The sequence below is a fragment of the Mobula birostris genome, chromosome 21, assembly GCF_030028105.1.
Source record: "Mobula birostris isolate sMobBir1 chromosome 21, sMobBir1.hap1, whole genome shotgun sequence".
Classification (NCBI taxonomy): Eukaryota; Metazoa; Chordata; class Chondrichthyes; order Myliobatiformes; family Myliobatidae; genus Mobula; species Mobula birostris.
In genome coordinates, this window is record NC_092390.1 from 57,255,433 (window position 1) to 57,271,764 (window position 16,332).

The 16,332-nt window shown below is 39.0% G+C and overlaps 1 protein-coding gene across 4 annotated transcripts in view; it reads left to right on the forward strand.

Annotated features, from left to right (window-relative positions):
- vti1a (vesicle transport through interaction with t-SNAREs 1A) overlaps window positions 1–15,841 on the forward strand; it is a 349,481-nt gene extending 333,640 nt beyond the window's left edge. For 2 of the 4 annotated variants that reach the window (XM_072239538.1, XM_072239539.1), the window contains one exon: window positions 13,690–13,778. Coding sequence is in view for 2 of the 4 variants with exons in the window: in XM_072239536.1 (XP_072095637.1) it covers window positions 13,690–13,783 (94 nt within the window). In the remaining 2 variants the exon portion in view is untranslated. Of the gene's footprint in view, window positions 1–13,689 lie in introns of all 4 variants that reach the window. The other 2 variants (XM_072239536.1, XM_072239537.1) reach the window with 1 other exon arrangement.
- Window positions 15,842–16,332: the final 491 nt, after the last annotated feature.

Consider the following 16,332-nt stretch of genomic DNA (forward strand, 5'->3'; position numbering starts at 1 on the left):
TTCACATGACATTGGAGGGGGGCTGAGCAAGTGCTACTCCTTACCCAGGGGTGACCTACAGGCGAACAGGGGAAAGGAGTGCCTTTCACTTCCTTTGGTAGAGACATATCTTCATCCCACCACCCGAAGAACAGAAGGCTTGGCTTCTGTGTGCCATTGGCTTTACAGTTTCCCTCAGGCCTAAGTGCAAAGGCAAATGCTACTTGATTCAGCCCAAAGCAAATAAAACACTATGTTGGATTCCTAAATCTGCTGTAATATTTTAAAACTTTGGCTTATTGACCACTTGTGCTGAAAATTCTTCTGGAAAATTAGGTTTGATTTGTTTATATCTTAATGTGCTTTTATGTTCTTTTTCATTTTGCTTTTGCAGTTGTGTGGGTAAACTCCTAAAGCACTGCCTACAGAATCAGAAATGTAAAAATTTCTGTTCCCTCCATTTTTCTTTTCCTTCACTTATTTATTAATTAAGATTATCAAAATTCATACCAATCCTAATAATTTCTGTAACTTGCTTAAAAAGTGTTACTCTGCGGATTTAAATGGAAGGTTTCTTAAACAAGCACAATGCAAGAGCCAAGCAAAGTGCTGGCTGTGGTCACGAACATGTCACAGCAGTGGATATTTCACACGCTACTTATGTTAAAGCCAATTCATGTTATTTCCAAGGCTGATATTTATTGCAGTTCTTTTTTGAGAAGTTGCTACATTTTCAGCTTTCCTTCACATTACGTGATTATTTTCTGAGGTAAACAAGCAACGGCTGTTTCATTCATTCTGATGCAACACAGAATGTTTTGAAGCTGTAGAAGAGCAGGGGTATACTGTTCAATGGTTTTAAAATGCAGTGAAACCTAACAATAATATAATTTTGCTGTAACTAATTTATCTGATTATTCAGGTCAAAGGGCTCCCCCCACCTCTAGTAAGTGAAAAGGATAAATCCATCAGAGTGAATTATAATATTGCCCTTCAAAATTCCTCTTAAAGTTTTAACATTTATTTTTATTTATTAATTGACATACAGTGCAGAATAGGCCCTTTTTGTCTCTTCGAGCCTCGCTCCCCCCCCCCAGCAATCCCCCAATTTAACCCCAGCCTAATCACGGGACAATTTACAATATTTACAATGACCAATTAATCTACCAACGTTTGGACTGTGGGAAGAAACCGGAGCACCCGGAGGAAACCCACGCGGTCATGGGGAGAGCGAACAAACTCTTTACGAACAGTGGTAGGAATTGAACCCTGGTTTCTGGTACTGTAAAGCATTGTGCTAACCGCTAGACTACTGTGCAGCCTTAACATACCAGGAAATAACAGAGCAAGGCAAGGGAATATTTTTTAAGATTGTTTTGTTTATTTATTTATTTAGAAGTACAGCACAGTAACAGGCCCTCAGGTCCCAACAAGCCCACGCCACCCAGTTACACCCATGTGCCAGTTGGCAAGGCTGCTCAGCAAGATAGGAGTTCATGGAATTATAGGAAAGGTAGTAGCATGGATAGAGCAAATGTGCAATTATAGTAATTTATAATAAATAGTATGTACAACAGGATAGTCAATATAACACAGAAATACAGTTGTGTCAGCATGAGTTAATCAGTCTGATGGCCTGGTGGAAGAAGCTGTTCCGGAGCCTGTTGGTCCTGGCTTTTATGCTGCGATACTGTTTCCGGATGGTAGCAACTGGAACAGTTTGTTGTTGGGGTGATTTGGGTCTCCAATGATCTTTCGGGCCCTTTTTACACACCTGTCTTTGTAAATGTCCTGAATAGTGGGAAGTTCACACCTACGGTGGTGCTGGGCTGTCTGCACCACTCTCTGCAGAGTCCTGCGATTGTGAGAAGTACAGTTCCCATACCAGGCAGTGATGCAGCCAGTCAGGATGCTCTCAATTGTACCCCTATAGAAAGTTCTTAGAATTTGGGGGGCCATACCAAACTTCTTCAACCATCTGAGGTGAAAGAGGCGCTGTTGTGTCTTTTTCATCACACAGCCGGTATGTACAGAGCACGTGAGATCCCCGGTAAGTTTATGCTGAGGAACTTAAAGCCATTTATCCTCTCAACCACAGATCCATTATGTCTATAGGGATTAGCCTGTCTCCATTCCTTCCTGTAGTCCACAACCAGCTCCTTTGTTTTTGCAATGTTGTTTTCTTGTTTTGGTTTGATTTCTGTCTGTGCATGCTTATCAAATCTCCTCAGGGCAGAAAGGATGCACAGTGGGTTCCTCCACTTCTCAGGCTTCAGGAAGGCCTTGTTGACTTCTTTTTGTCATGGAGGCCTTTATGAGTGGAGACATTGTGAAAGCCTTGTTTGACTTCTTTCTGTCTCGGCGACCTTCATGTGTATACAGAGTGAGTCTGAGTTTGAGCCAGGGTCTGGTGTCCTCAGTAGTCTATAACTATTGAGGCCTGCACATGAATAACAGCCACTTCATGTAGCAGCACAAAGCAACTAGAACTATAAAACAGGATAAGAGAAACTAGGCAGGTATTCTCTTCCTGTGCCAGACATAATGTGTGCCAAAAATTCTAGAAAATAAGGTGGGTTTTGTCAAAGGTTTGAGCTCATTTCTATCTGATTTTTCAGTCATTTTGCCTGAGTGATCAAGTATTATTTGTTTGAGGGTCAGAAAAGCTTTCTCTAAAAGTCTTGAATAAGTGCCGGTAAGGAATAATGTTGAAGATAAAAAGGAAAAGGTTTCTTGAACACTTCTGTGAGTTCACTGTATGGTCATTAAAGTATAATTTGCCTGGAGTGTATGTTGTTAGCCTCAGATGCATGGAGACGAGCGATGTTCTGGTTGCAATTGGCCCCATCTTGTACACCTGTGGATGTGATACAAATACATTACAGAAGCCACGTTCTGACTGTTGTTCTGATTTCAGTCTAGTCAGGGAATAAGCCTTGGTTTCATCTGACTGATCATCGAGGAGATGCCGAGTTTGGAAATCAACCAATCTGCGCTGTACTGATGAAAAAAAAAATCCACCCACCTAAACGTGCTGGGAGGCTGCAGCTGTAAAATGTGCTGGAGGCAACTACTAACATTCTTAGAAAAACGCAGGGAACAGTCCATATTAAGATGTTTATGTGTAAAAACATTACTGCAAAAGGTTTCGGTTTTTCTCCTGACATCTGACTGGATTATTACCTGCAAAGCTTGAATATTTATGAATGTTTGCTTTAAAAAGAAATAGGTTTGAAACTCTTCAACTTATATCTTGTAATGTCATTTTATTGTATGTAATATATTTTTTATAATCCATTTGATCTGCAGATGATGTATAGAAAGAAGCCACTTGCATCATTGAAATTGGTATTTTGGTCCATTTCACTTCTCCTGCAATATAAGTATAATAAGCATTTGCAATTTTTTTAAGTATAGTATTTCAAACTTTAAAAGTTCAGTAAACCAACAATGACTTACACCAGTGATATTGTTGTATTAACTTTCTGCTCTGTAACTTGATTCATTCCCTCTCCCTCTCCCTCTCCCTCTTCCTCTCCTCTCGCTCTCTCCCCTTCTCTCTCCCTCCTTCTCCCTCCTTCCCCATTTCTCTCCCACTCTCCTTCTCTCCTCTCTCTCTCCCCCTCTCCTCTCTCTCTCCCCCTCTCCTCTCTCTCTCCCCCTCTCCTTCTCTCTCTCTCTCTCTCTCTCTCTCTCTCTCCCTCCCTCCCCCTCTCTCCCTCCCTCCAATTCTGGTTGGATTGTTCTCCTTATCAATGGAACTAAGGAAGGTGGAATAGGTTTCTTTACCCTGCATGCACCTACCAGTCTTATTCTTGCTTTCACCCCCTATTGTCACAGGCTCGAACAAACTCAGTTAGGAGATTTAACTCCATCAGCATTCCAAATCCATCATGGTAAAACTATTACAAGTGCAGATTTGTTCTGATCAAAGTTCCCCAGCAAAGTGTAAGACTTACTATGGGAAGGAGTACACAGAATGGATCTATTTTATCACAAATCTCTTATTACATGAGTTATTTTTTTGTTCCCATGTTGTAAAAGGTGAAACAAGATCCAGTCCTCCGGTGTCAGTACTTATAAAGTGACAGCAGAAGCCTAGCTTGTGGTCTTTGTCTGCTTTTGGTATTTACTTACACCTCATTAAAAATGGAATCATTTCCCACTGAGGGTTAATTGGACACGACCACAAAGCCACATATGTAATAAAATTTGTTTTTGTATAAAACAAGCAAGGACTTTAAACTAGAATGTATTTTGTTGCATCTACAAATACAACGGAAATCCTCTGTTATCTTGGGTAGTGGATGAATCAGTGGATTCCAGTTAATTGGGCCATCGGTTAATTGGGGCAGCTGCTTACTTGGGATAAAGAAGAAAAACTAATCAAGAAAATAGCTGGGATTCCCTTTGTTTATTTGGGACACTATGCCACTTAATTGAGCAGGAGACTATTGTCAAACAGTTTCTAACTAGCGTTAAATGCAGACACTTGTGTCGTCGTTAGACACTACACCGTGCTTAGAGCAAACAGTTTTAAAATTAGGATCAGTTGCATGCGCTTGTGTTCAAAAAGCAGTGATTTTTGTCACTGATAGTTAGCGTAAGACAATTCAGACCTGTCTTATTCACTACGGTTTTAAGCATTCAGGCTTGGAGATGCTAGAAATGGCCAAGAGTGAAAATGAAACTATTTCACTGCTTCAACAGTTAGTGACGAATTTGAAGGTACTGATGACCATCTTGAATGTTGCAATGAAAGTGAGGAATTAGAGGATGTAATTGTTGATATCATTGTATGAAGGCAGTCCATATCTACACTAGGCATCTGCTCTGATTTTGTTCATTTACAGTCAATTAAAAGAATGTGGCAGTGTACAATTGCACTGGATGAATTCCTCTGCCAATAACAATTAGGAACTAATACACACTTTATAGCAGCGGTCCCCAACCGCCGGGCCGCGGACTGGTACCAGGCCACAAAGCAGGAGCTACCGGGCCGCGAGGAAACGATATGATTTGGCGATATGAGTCAGCTGCAACTTTCCTTGTTCCCTGTCACTTGCACTGTTGAGCTTGAACGCACACAAGGTCATTACGCAAGCGAGGTCATTACCCGCGCGTCATCCATGTCAGCGCGGGAAGGAGATCAACTCCTCGAGCTTGTAAATGACGGCGGGCTGAAAAGTATGTTTGACGTAACATCTCTGCCAGCATTCCAGATCAAAGTCAAGGCTAAATATCCTGAGATAGCCACGAAAGCACTGAAAACGTTGCTTCCATTTCCAACATATCTCTGCAATGAATGCAACAAAAACTAAATTGTAGAATAGACTGGACATAAAGAACCCCCTTCGAGTATCGCTGTCTCCCATCACCCCTCGATGGGACCGACTTGTTGCAGGGAAACAAGCCCAGGGCTCCCACTGATTCAGCGATATTGGTGCATTGCAATGATTTTATATGTTCATACGGGGAAAATATGTGCTGTGTGTTTAATATCCAAACGTTACTTAAAATGTTATGATGCTATTGACTTATAAGTGACTTATATAACCATATAACATTCACAGCACAGAAACTGGCTATCTCTGCCCTTCTAGTCCGTGCTGAACGCTACTCTCACCTAGTCCCACTGACCTGCACTCAGCCCATAACTCTCCATTCCTTTCCTGTCCATATACCTATCCAATTTTTCTTTAAATGATAATATTGAACCTGCCTCTACCACCTCTACTGGAAGGTCGTTCAACACTTCAAGCTCCCCTGTCCTCCCCTGATAATTGACTTATCACTATATTCATGCGAGGAAAATATGCGCTGTGTGTTTAATGTTAAATTTGTTAGATTAACCCTTTTAGAAACGAAATTGAGTGTATCAGCACCTTATCACCTATATTCCGGTCGTGATTAACCCCCCTCCTGAACAGAATCGCCAAAAACGATTTGTAGATAGAAGTTGGCACATACACGCATTCGCTAGTCACGCATGCGCACTGGTGCCCGCGCAAGTCTTCATGGTTATTGTAGTCTTTCTCGGGGTAAGCTCAACATATTTGACTGCTACTCTTGTCCGTTGACAACCCTACCCCCGCCCCCCCCCCCGGATCGGCCGGTCCGCAAGATTATTAGCAATATTAAACTGGTCCCCAGTGCAAAAAAGGTTGGGGACCCCTGCTTTATAGTACTGTCGAGGTATTGATAGTGTTCTAATTTGTTCTATATTTCATTTAAATACATAATTTGTTACTCAGTTTGTCTTTTTTATATCTTTTTAACTATTTCCATGAAACTTTGGCTAATTGGGCAGCCAATTAATTGCGCCAAAATGTACTGGGCCCAATTAGCCAGAATCCACTGTACAAACTTTACACTATGCATGAACTGATTTAAAACTCCTGACGTGCTCATGTGAAATATCTCTATTAAACTCTGTTTACTGTTAGTATAAATCCTGCAGACATTTGAATCTTGGTCTGGTCTGTCAAACTACATGCATGATGGTTAGTTTTCTTCCCTGTATCCGGGTGTTTGTATATTTCAGTTTGAAAACTATTGAAGATTTGCCTCTTTGCACTCTTTGGCAATTGTGAATAGAGCCACTAGACTTTGAACAATTTCTCCCTTCCACAACCCCACCCCAGCCCAGCCCTATACTCCCAACTGAATGAAAAGCCACAGGTCAGGTCTTTCTATGACTAGTCTGTTCTTTATCTCATAAAGCCAACAGTAAAATGTCCATCAAGAGGACAAAACAACACACCTTGCTGGCTTTTTCCTTGTGAGTGCTTGGACACAAAATATCGTATTACTGTTTGGAAACAAACCATTATCTGTAAGTTCTCTGCAGTGAAACCAACTCAGACAACTTAAAACAAAAGTACCAAGAATTTATGTCAAAAGAGCCCTGAGGATTTCTTCTAAATCTAAATGAAGTTAGATAGCCCTAGGAAAATAATAGTAAAATTGAATGCTTGCATGTGTATATATTATTTTTTTACTTAGAGATACAGCACGGTTACAAGCCTCTGGCCCAGTGAGCCGGCGCCACCCAGTCACACCTATATGATCAACTAAGCTACTAACCCGTACGTCTTTGGAATGTGGGAGGGAACTGGAGCTCCCAGAGGAAAACCACATGGTCACAGGGAGAACGTTCAAACTCCTTACAGACAATGGTGGAATTGAACCCAGGGATACTGGTGTTATAACAGCATTATACTAACCTCTACTTAGCTGTGTTGCCTCAAATCAGATCACATGTTTTGGTTTTCAAAGACACGAGATCTTAGTCATAATTGCTGATATAATTCTTTTTCGAGCAGATGGAGCTTCATTTGCACCTCATCTAGGAAAAGGAAAACTTCCGCTGCCTTATGACCATACCCATTCATGGGGAAGGCTTCAGTAGTAAACCCCAGGGAAAAATCCGGAGGTGGGGTCCCTAAGGCAGTCCTACACTGACTGGCTACTTCTGCAATGTTACTGATGCCAAACTGTATCAGTCTCTGCCGTTCCTTTGGGTTCATCAGATGTGCGGAGAGAGGAAGCTTGCTACATGGGCAACAGCTTGCTCTCCATATTGTACTGTCCAGGCTTGCGTATCTAGACAGCTAGGACGGAATATCCATGGTCAACTCTGACTAACAGAGGCTTCTCAATTCTGAGTTTAAGTAAAGCTTATCTGGTTAAACAATTGTACTGTATATGCTTTACAGTATATCCAGAAAGCAAATGATATTTGGTGCTGTATCCATAGGCACCAGTGTTCCTTCACGCAGAGTTACTCGGTTCTCAGAGAGAGCGCAGATGCTTCCCAACAGGAGCTGAGGGTGACCAGGTCCGTTCCTTCTCATTTTCCAGACACAATATGAACAAAGGCCTGAAATCAAATCAGTTTCCTGCCTGATCTTGGCTGAGTGTACTGCATGGTCCAGCAAGATAGGGAAGGAAAAATCTCCGCATGTGGGGGCAGAAGCAGAGTATAACTGGTGTGTCAAGACCGGATGTGAAATAATGTGTCGAATAAAATTTAGCACTATGCTGTGTAAGTGTTGTTCCACCTCCTATTTGTATGTCACTGGAAAACATTACAACTTGCTAGTAATTTGGAGAAAGATGTTTGTTATTTATGTATGTACAGTATTTGTGAGATATTTTTTCACCTCTATTATAAAGCTGTTCCTCCCATTTCTTAAAATCTCTCCACAGAGGAGGAGAGAGTGGCCATCATTTTAGAGTATGTTTTTTCCACAAACAAGTACAAGAACAGATTTTAACTCAATTTAGACTGTGGATGCCACTGATTTAATTTAAAATGAAATTTTAAGTAGCATATTAGCCTAATAATCTAAGATTTGTCTGCGATGTTCTCTTCAACCAATGATGCTGGATTTCCAGTCCTGAATGGCTGGATATTTGAAGGCTACAGTGAGTTGCTGGATTTTTGCTAGACCATTCTGCCACATTGCCAGAACTGTCTTCCAGAAAATGGTGTCTATTACCCTCTGGTGTCGTGGACAATGTGGACCTTCAGAAGAAACTTTGACCAGTACTGGGACTGTACTACTTCTTGAGGCAGGAGAAGTCCTGATGGGGCCCATAGCTGTACATTCAGCCTTTAGTTTTAAAGAAACAGGGAACAAAGAGTGGTAATATACCCAATAAGTAAAATCATTTTACAGGGAACACACATCAAGGTTGCTGGGGAACGCAGCAGGCCAGGCAGCATCTCTAGGAAGAGGTACAGTCGACATTTCGGGCCCAGACCCTTCGTCAGGACTAACTAAAGGAAGAGTTAGTAAGAGGGCTCTTCCTTCAGTTAGTCCTGACGAAGGGTCTCGGCCTGAAACATCGACTGTACCTCTTCCTATAGATGCTGCCTGGCCTGCTGCATTCACCAGCAACTTTGATGTGTGTTGCTTGAATTTCCAGCATCTGCAGAATTTCTTGTGTTTGCGTCATTTTACAGGGACTATATTTGTATATAACTGTACAGGGTCCAATAAATCATCCGAAGATAGACTTTAATGCATCTATACCTGATAGTCCATCTGACTGTAATTTGTATTGTGTTAAGGTGAACAAGAAACCCATTTCCCAATTAATTTAACAGGATTTTGAAAGCAGTATGTTACAATATTTAGAATCTTGAATCGTTACAAAAGAAATGGTCTGTTGATATCACCGATGTTTGCTAAGTCTTCTATTCAGTGTCTATAGTTCAGCCAGATTTACCCTTCAAAATGTCTGCAAAACTGCTGGAAGTTTCAGCTGATAATGTCATATTGAGGCAAACCAGGTGTCTGAGACCAGAGTGCTCAGAACAGCCATCAAGCAGTTAACCAGAGATTTAAGAATTGGAAAATAATCAAGAAATGATAGAGGAAGGTGAAGTAAAGTGGATAGAAGTCAGTGTCTAATGCAATACAGCAGGAATGAGAAAACAATAGTAAGAAAGATTGAGTTAGAAACCAAAGGTAAAAGGAAAGACAAATAATTTAAAATTGATATGTTACCTTTCTAATATCTTCCAAAACAATTCAAAATCCAAAAGAATGTTCAAAGTACAAGTGCTTTTATTATCAGAAGTACTTACAACCCTGAGATTCATGTTCTTGAGTGCACACTCAGCAAATCTATAGAGTTATAAATATAACAGGTTCAATGAAAGATCAAATAGAGTGCAGAAGACAACAATCTGTGCAAATGCAAACATAAATAGCAATAAATAACAAGAGCAAGAAATAACAAGGTAAAGAGTTCTTAAAGTGAGATTATTGGATGTGGAAACATTTCAATAGATGGGTGATGATTGGTAATTATTAATAATTATGTAATTAATAGGGTGCTTCATGTTACTAATTACTCTCCATGAATTTCAGGAGTGGATTTCGTTTGCATCTACTGTCAAGTACAGGAGATTCATAGTGTTCAATTGCATCAACATTGAGGCAGTTGACAACATACTGTATTCACAAAGCTAACAAGGTGCAGGTTGGATTGGGATAGTCATTTGAATACTTGCCTAAATCACGTATTTGGCCTGCTGTGTCATTACATGCAAGTAACTGTATCATGCATAGAATTTTGATGACAAAATATAAATGTTGTGCAAAAAGAACGCAAAAAAAGAAAAAAATACTGAGGAAATGTTTGTGAGTTCATTGTCCATTCAGATGGGGAAGAAGCTGTTCCTAAAACAGAGAGTGTGTGTCTCCAGGTTCCTTCATCTCCTCCTTGATGGTAGCAATAAGAAGAGGGCTTGTCCTGGGTGATGGAGGTCCTTAACGATGGATGCTGCCTTTTTGAGGTATTACCTTTCAAAGCTTCCCTTGATGCTGGGGAGGCTAGTGCCCGTAGTGCAACTTTATGCAGCTTTTCTCAATCCTGTGCAGTGGTCCCTCCCCCCCAAACAGACTAGATGGTGATGCAACCAGTTAGAACGCTCTCCATGGTATATCTGTTGAAATTTGCGAGAGTCTTTGGTGACATACCAAGTCTCCTCAATATCCTAATGAAATATAGCTGATAACATGCCAAACTCAGCATAATGAAAGTTGTAGGGTCTTCTGTGTGTCATTCTTTTATTGCAGTAAATAAAACTTCAGCTTGTCAAATGGTATAAAAATACACTGGCAGACCAAGTTCCTGATGCACATGCAGTTTCACATTAGTATGAACTCATCTATTCTTAGCTCAGAAAATAATTCAGATTTGGGTTTCTAAACTGACCAACTTGTAGATTTAGATTTAGCCAGTCTGAACATTGTACTCAGTCCAAATTTTAGCCTTCCTGACTGTCGATAGTTTAATTAAATCCATTATGGTATAATTGGACACTTTAAGCCATTATTTCCAATAGCTGGAATGCCTAGATATTTATGTGCACAATTGCTTTACTTTTGGGTCACAACCTTTATTCAAAAAATGTATTGAGAATTGGCAGCATTTCCTAGCAGGTAACCATTATCCAAGTTCTTGTTTCACTCATGAGCTGACAGACAGAAGATAAACAAGCAACTGTTTCACTTTCATCTCTTTCCCTTGCTGTGGAATATGGATCAACCCTGTATCTCATGCACCTACCTCTGTTGCTTCCATCCCCATTACCCAGCTGATGACCAGGATCAGAAATTATCCATTTGTAGCTCTCACGCACAAGTTTATGCCTGACTTCTCAGTGGACAAACAGCAACACGCTGTGTTACTTGATTTACAGTTCAGTAGCTTGCACTTATCGTCACAGAGGAAGTAGACTACCTGCACAACTCATTGCACTTTGTGAATTTTTAACAGGCATTTTCCAAGGCTTCAATGCTTATTTATTTTTCTGATGAGTTATTGTGTTCATGTAAGGCACCAAATATGTGTTTGATATTGGCATAGTTTGTTATCGAGCCATTTGTGAATGAATCGATCTGCCTGTCATTTTTTTTGTGCTTTCCTGCAACGGATATTTTCAAGATTTTGTTGATTGGTTCTGGCATAAAGATTGATTTCTGTTATATCTACCATCAATGGCCTTGAAGTGAGCTGATGATACAGAAGAATGCAAAGCATACAAACAATAAGAGATCCTGCAGCAGTCAGGATTTAAGGACATCTTTGTGGAAAAGTGTCCTGAGGAACTGATTACTTACTCTTGCTCATGCTATAAAAGAAATACTAATATCAGATGAGCAAAACAATAACGTATAAAGTCACATACAGTATTTTAATTAAGCCTGTGCCGTCTCCTTCATCTTGCTATAGTTCTGATTTAAATGGCTGTGTAGCAGGTTCTTAATGGAGTGACTACAAGGATATCAGAATTTCGATGGTCCTTAAAAAATAGGCAAGGGAAGTAAATTAAATTTTTAAAGAGAAGTGGATTTAAACTCAATTATGTGAAAAAGTATCTTCGTGTTACAGACTCAATATGAAGCTGCCACATTTGTGGACTACAAACAAGATCTTAACTATTTATTGATGGCATTGTTAAATTTTATACAAAATATTATAAGGTGATTTTCGATTTGATATGTAGATTTATTTATTTAAACTGTGTTTCCTTGAAAGACTAAAAATAAAAAATAAAACTTACAAGCAGCTTGGCATCATTTTCCCTCTGCTATTTTTTAATGTAAACTTAGCATTATAATATCATTTTAGCATTTTTTAAAATGCAGGAAGAAATACTGATTATCTTTTAATAAATGCTTCCAGAGGTGTATTTATCTTTACAATCTAACTGGTGTAAGAAATTTACTTAAATTTCAAATTGTATTTACATAAAATGTTTAAAATCAGTTTCTTTAATAAAATTCCGGAATTCTTTTGTTCAGAAGCTGAACTGTTTGTACTTAGTATTTGTATACCAGAAAAGACAGAAACTAAAAACCTCAAAACCTTGTAGTAACCATGTAATGTCCAGGGGAGGTTTTTATGCAGTTTGATACACTTGAAAGTAGCTTGTGTAAGGTAGTAACAGAGATACTGAAGCTTTAATGGAGCAATGCTTCCTCTACTATCGTCCTTTTCAACTTGTGGTTTGGTTCTAGGAGTTCTTTCCTGAAAACATTGACAATACCCCAGGTCTGCAGGCAGATTTCATTATACTGAAAAGCTAAGAGCATTTATACACTTCCTTTGTTGTTTCTGTGGTCAGGGCACAAGCTGGCTAGCATTGGGGGTTGTTGAAGGTTTTGTGTTGATCCTTGCTGGCAGGAGTAGTCAGATAGCAAGATGGATCCAGCACTCGCAGTGAATGATGAATGGCGACAGAGGTGGTCATTCATCTCCTGCTTAGAGTGTGGACAAAAACTAAAGCAGTTTTGCGGAAGACATGTCAGCAAATGTGATAATTTTGTAACCTGTCAGTTGGATAGAGAGCAGCCCCTTTGGAGTGTCGGATAGAGAGTATTAGTGATTTAACACATATCATTTGCAATCCAATCCAATTTCTGCTTGTTTGGTGAGAAATAATGCTTTTTACATACACTCAATGTTTTCTTTCATTTGTTTCCTGTTAAAAACCTAGACGTTAAGAAATAAAGCCTTAAAACACAGGAAATGCACAGCAGGTCTATCAGTGACTGTAAAGAGAAAAGACAGATTAATATTTAAGGTGTGTAGACTTTGATCAAAACTGGTCTGCCAAAGGTTCCACACCTGAAATGTTAACCTATCTTTAATCTTTTGAGATGATAGTCCGGACCTGCTGTGTATTTGCAGTGTTTCCTGTTTTTTTTAACAGATTTTCAGTATGTACAATTTTCTTTCTTTCTCTACTGGGCATTTAAGAGTTTGACATCCACATAATCGACAATAATTGCATGCTTGGTACCTTAGTGCACTTGTCTTTTTTAAGTTCGGAATACTTGCGATTTTGTGCTTTATATGTTTGTTTAATGTACACTTTGAAAGTAATTTTCAAACCATCGCTATAAACAGGAGCTGACAGTGTTCAGCAAACAGCAGGAATTATATCCAATATGTGTATTTTCATGTAGAAATGTAAAAGTATAAACGTGCCTCTATTTGATGTTACTCCAAGCTTCAATGCAATTCAGAAGTTACATCTACATGAGCACCTCTAGTCTGAGGACTGACATCTTTGATCACTGAAGTTAGCTGAATAAGGGTTTTATTAGTTGCAGTTTCTAATGCCTTTACTGGCTTTTTTTTTGTCTCCTCCCTTTTGCCCCCTTTTTAAAATTCCCTGCCTAGGATCATTCAGAACCGGATCCTCATGTTTATCCTGGGCGCCGTCATCCTCCTTACCATCGCACTGGCCATTTATTTTGCTGTCAGAGGCCACTGATACGTCTCTATTCTTCTGTGATTAATAACGACAAACTGCTTGTTCAGTGTAATTAGGACAAATTGGTCACATGAATCATCTTCTTGCACTGACAGATTCTCCTCTACTGTGCATTGACTCTGGCTCAAAACAGTGTGTAAAAAATTCTTTATATCATTGTTTGCTTAATTCTATTTGTTGTTGTTGAGAAAGTGACTTGGATTTTTAGTGAATCTGCCATCACGAGGACTTCTTGGCTATTCAGTGCTGGGAGAAGAGGGAGAAAAGTAGAATCATTTTAAGTCTTGTTGTGATGGGGTTGTATGTTGGTGCGCTACAGGCCTTTGTATCTGTGTGTAAGATCTGTCAACAGCTTGCAGGTTATATCTACAGAGGATAAATGATGGAGAACTGTGGTTAGCTTTAAAAAAAGGCACAGAGTGACGCACTGACATGCACAGCTCCCAGGTCCAAAGGACAAGTGGATTGCCTAATTCCTGATTTTACTTTGGTTTAGATTTTAGGTACACACCTAATTAATGATTGTGACACTCCCTCGCTCACAAATACATCATGTAACATTATGGAAATTACATTCATATACAAAACAAATAACTAGAAATAAATGATTACCCAATGGGCTCTACCTGCAGTACTAATATTGTATTATAATTAAATGATGCTGTGCTAAAATTTATAAAGATTAGAACTGAAAATCGACATTCTGAAAGCTACTGCTACAATTTTAAATGCTTCATGTAAAGTCAGAAAACCTCGAGCATGCCTGACGTCAGTCCACGGCTACATGATGAGGAGCATTTGATATTCTGTTTAAGGCAGGCTGAATTGTCTTATTTTGGAACTGGCTTGGTGGGGGGCTTTCTTTGCTTTTGCTTCAGAGCTGAGGGCTTCAAAGGCGGAAATTAACAGTGAACAAAATTGTGCAGATCTGACCATCCCATGTGGGTAGAACCCATTGAGGTTATCATTATCTTAAATTCTACCAATTCCACAAACCTCATCAGATAATGACCTCTATAGTTTTTATTACCATGGCAGCACAGATTGTCTAGCCCACTGTAAAAAAAAATTGCTCTCTTCACTATACATTTTTTTTCTTTTTTTTTAAACCTGTCAGATCATTTCAGTATTTCAAACCTGAAGAAAACAGCCTGCCTGGAAATGTATTTGAAGTTGTAATAGTGTCAGAAAGTCACGCTTGACTGACAGATGTCAGTCCCAGTGGACCTCATTAAATCATAAAAACTTGACAAGGAAATAATTGTGCATCACCAGCAACCTGGCTGCTGTTTAAACATTTTATTTTGTTTCATTATTAGGATCAACTATTTTGTTCATTAAGAAATTGCATTAAACAACAGTTTTGTGGCTAATGATGTGTTCTGGGCTTATGTCTGTTTTCTTTAAACATCAGCTGCGTCATGTGGTTTCTTTGCAGCCGTGCTATCATCTGGCAGAAATCCACCACTCAAAGCTGCGGGTACCATTGGAATATAAAATGGATTATTCATTACCAACCTCCTTGTGACTTATTTGGTTTCATGTAGTGGTTGAGGGTTTCGCTGTCTTCCGCAGAGAAGATGAAAACTTGTCAAAAATAGGTTATATCTTATTCTCGGGGCAACAAAATCAGTGGGTAGACACATGCTTCAATGTTTAATGAATTCAGATTTTAACCCCTTTACATGACTTTGACTGTGAGCTCCGCATCGAGAATGAAACCTCACTTTAAGAAAGAACTAATAGTTAATTGGCAACCTGGAAGTGTGTCATGATTTATAAATTACTGCTAACTTTAGGTTATATTTTCTAATAATGAGATATTTCAAAAAAAATACATATTCATGCACTCACATTTTGCACACATTACGGAAAGCAGGCTTAATTAAGTGTGAATTTTGCTGTTATTGTAATGACCATTTTCAGTAGAATGTTTCCTGCACATTTATTTATTTAATTGATTTTGTACAAAAAGCTATGAAACCTGCCTTTATGTTTGCTTTCTCCTTGTGGCTCTACATTAGGTGTATGGAATATGTATGTAATTTAATATATCAATTACACTATTACATTCCAAAGGAATAAAGTGTGTGTTGCTTTTTTTGTGCTATACTGAGTGATCGCATTTCAAAGCCTGCACTGTATGATACCTAAAGTGTTTTTTTTCTTCAAATTCAAGGATTTTGATAACCCAAGTGGATATATACTGTCTATTGATTTTTTTTTACAATGACTCCTGGATAACCTATTTTCTCATTCATTTTTAAAGTGAGCTCGTGAGATTTTAAAGCAGTTCTATCCAGACTCTGAAAATCAAAATCCCTTTTTGACCCCTGAAATTCTAATCCCACCATAGATCACAGTTGTTGAATATTATCTTTTTACAGAGCTGGTAAAACAAAAATGTCCAATTCACTGAATACAGTGGGTCATGACTGCAATTCTAATTAGTAAAGCAATGTCATTCTACAATATAATTTAAATTTATCAAAAATTGCCATTCTTATTTCTATTTAGATCCAGAGTTAGATTGAAGTCATATTTCTTCA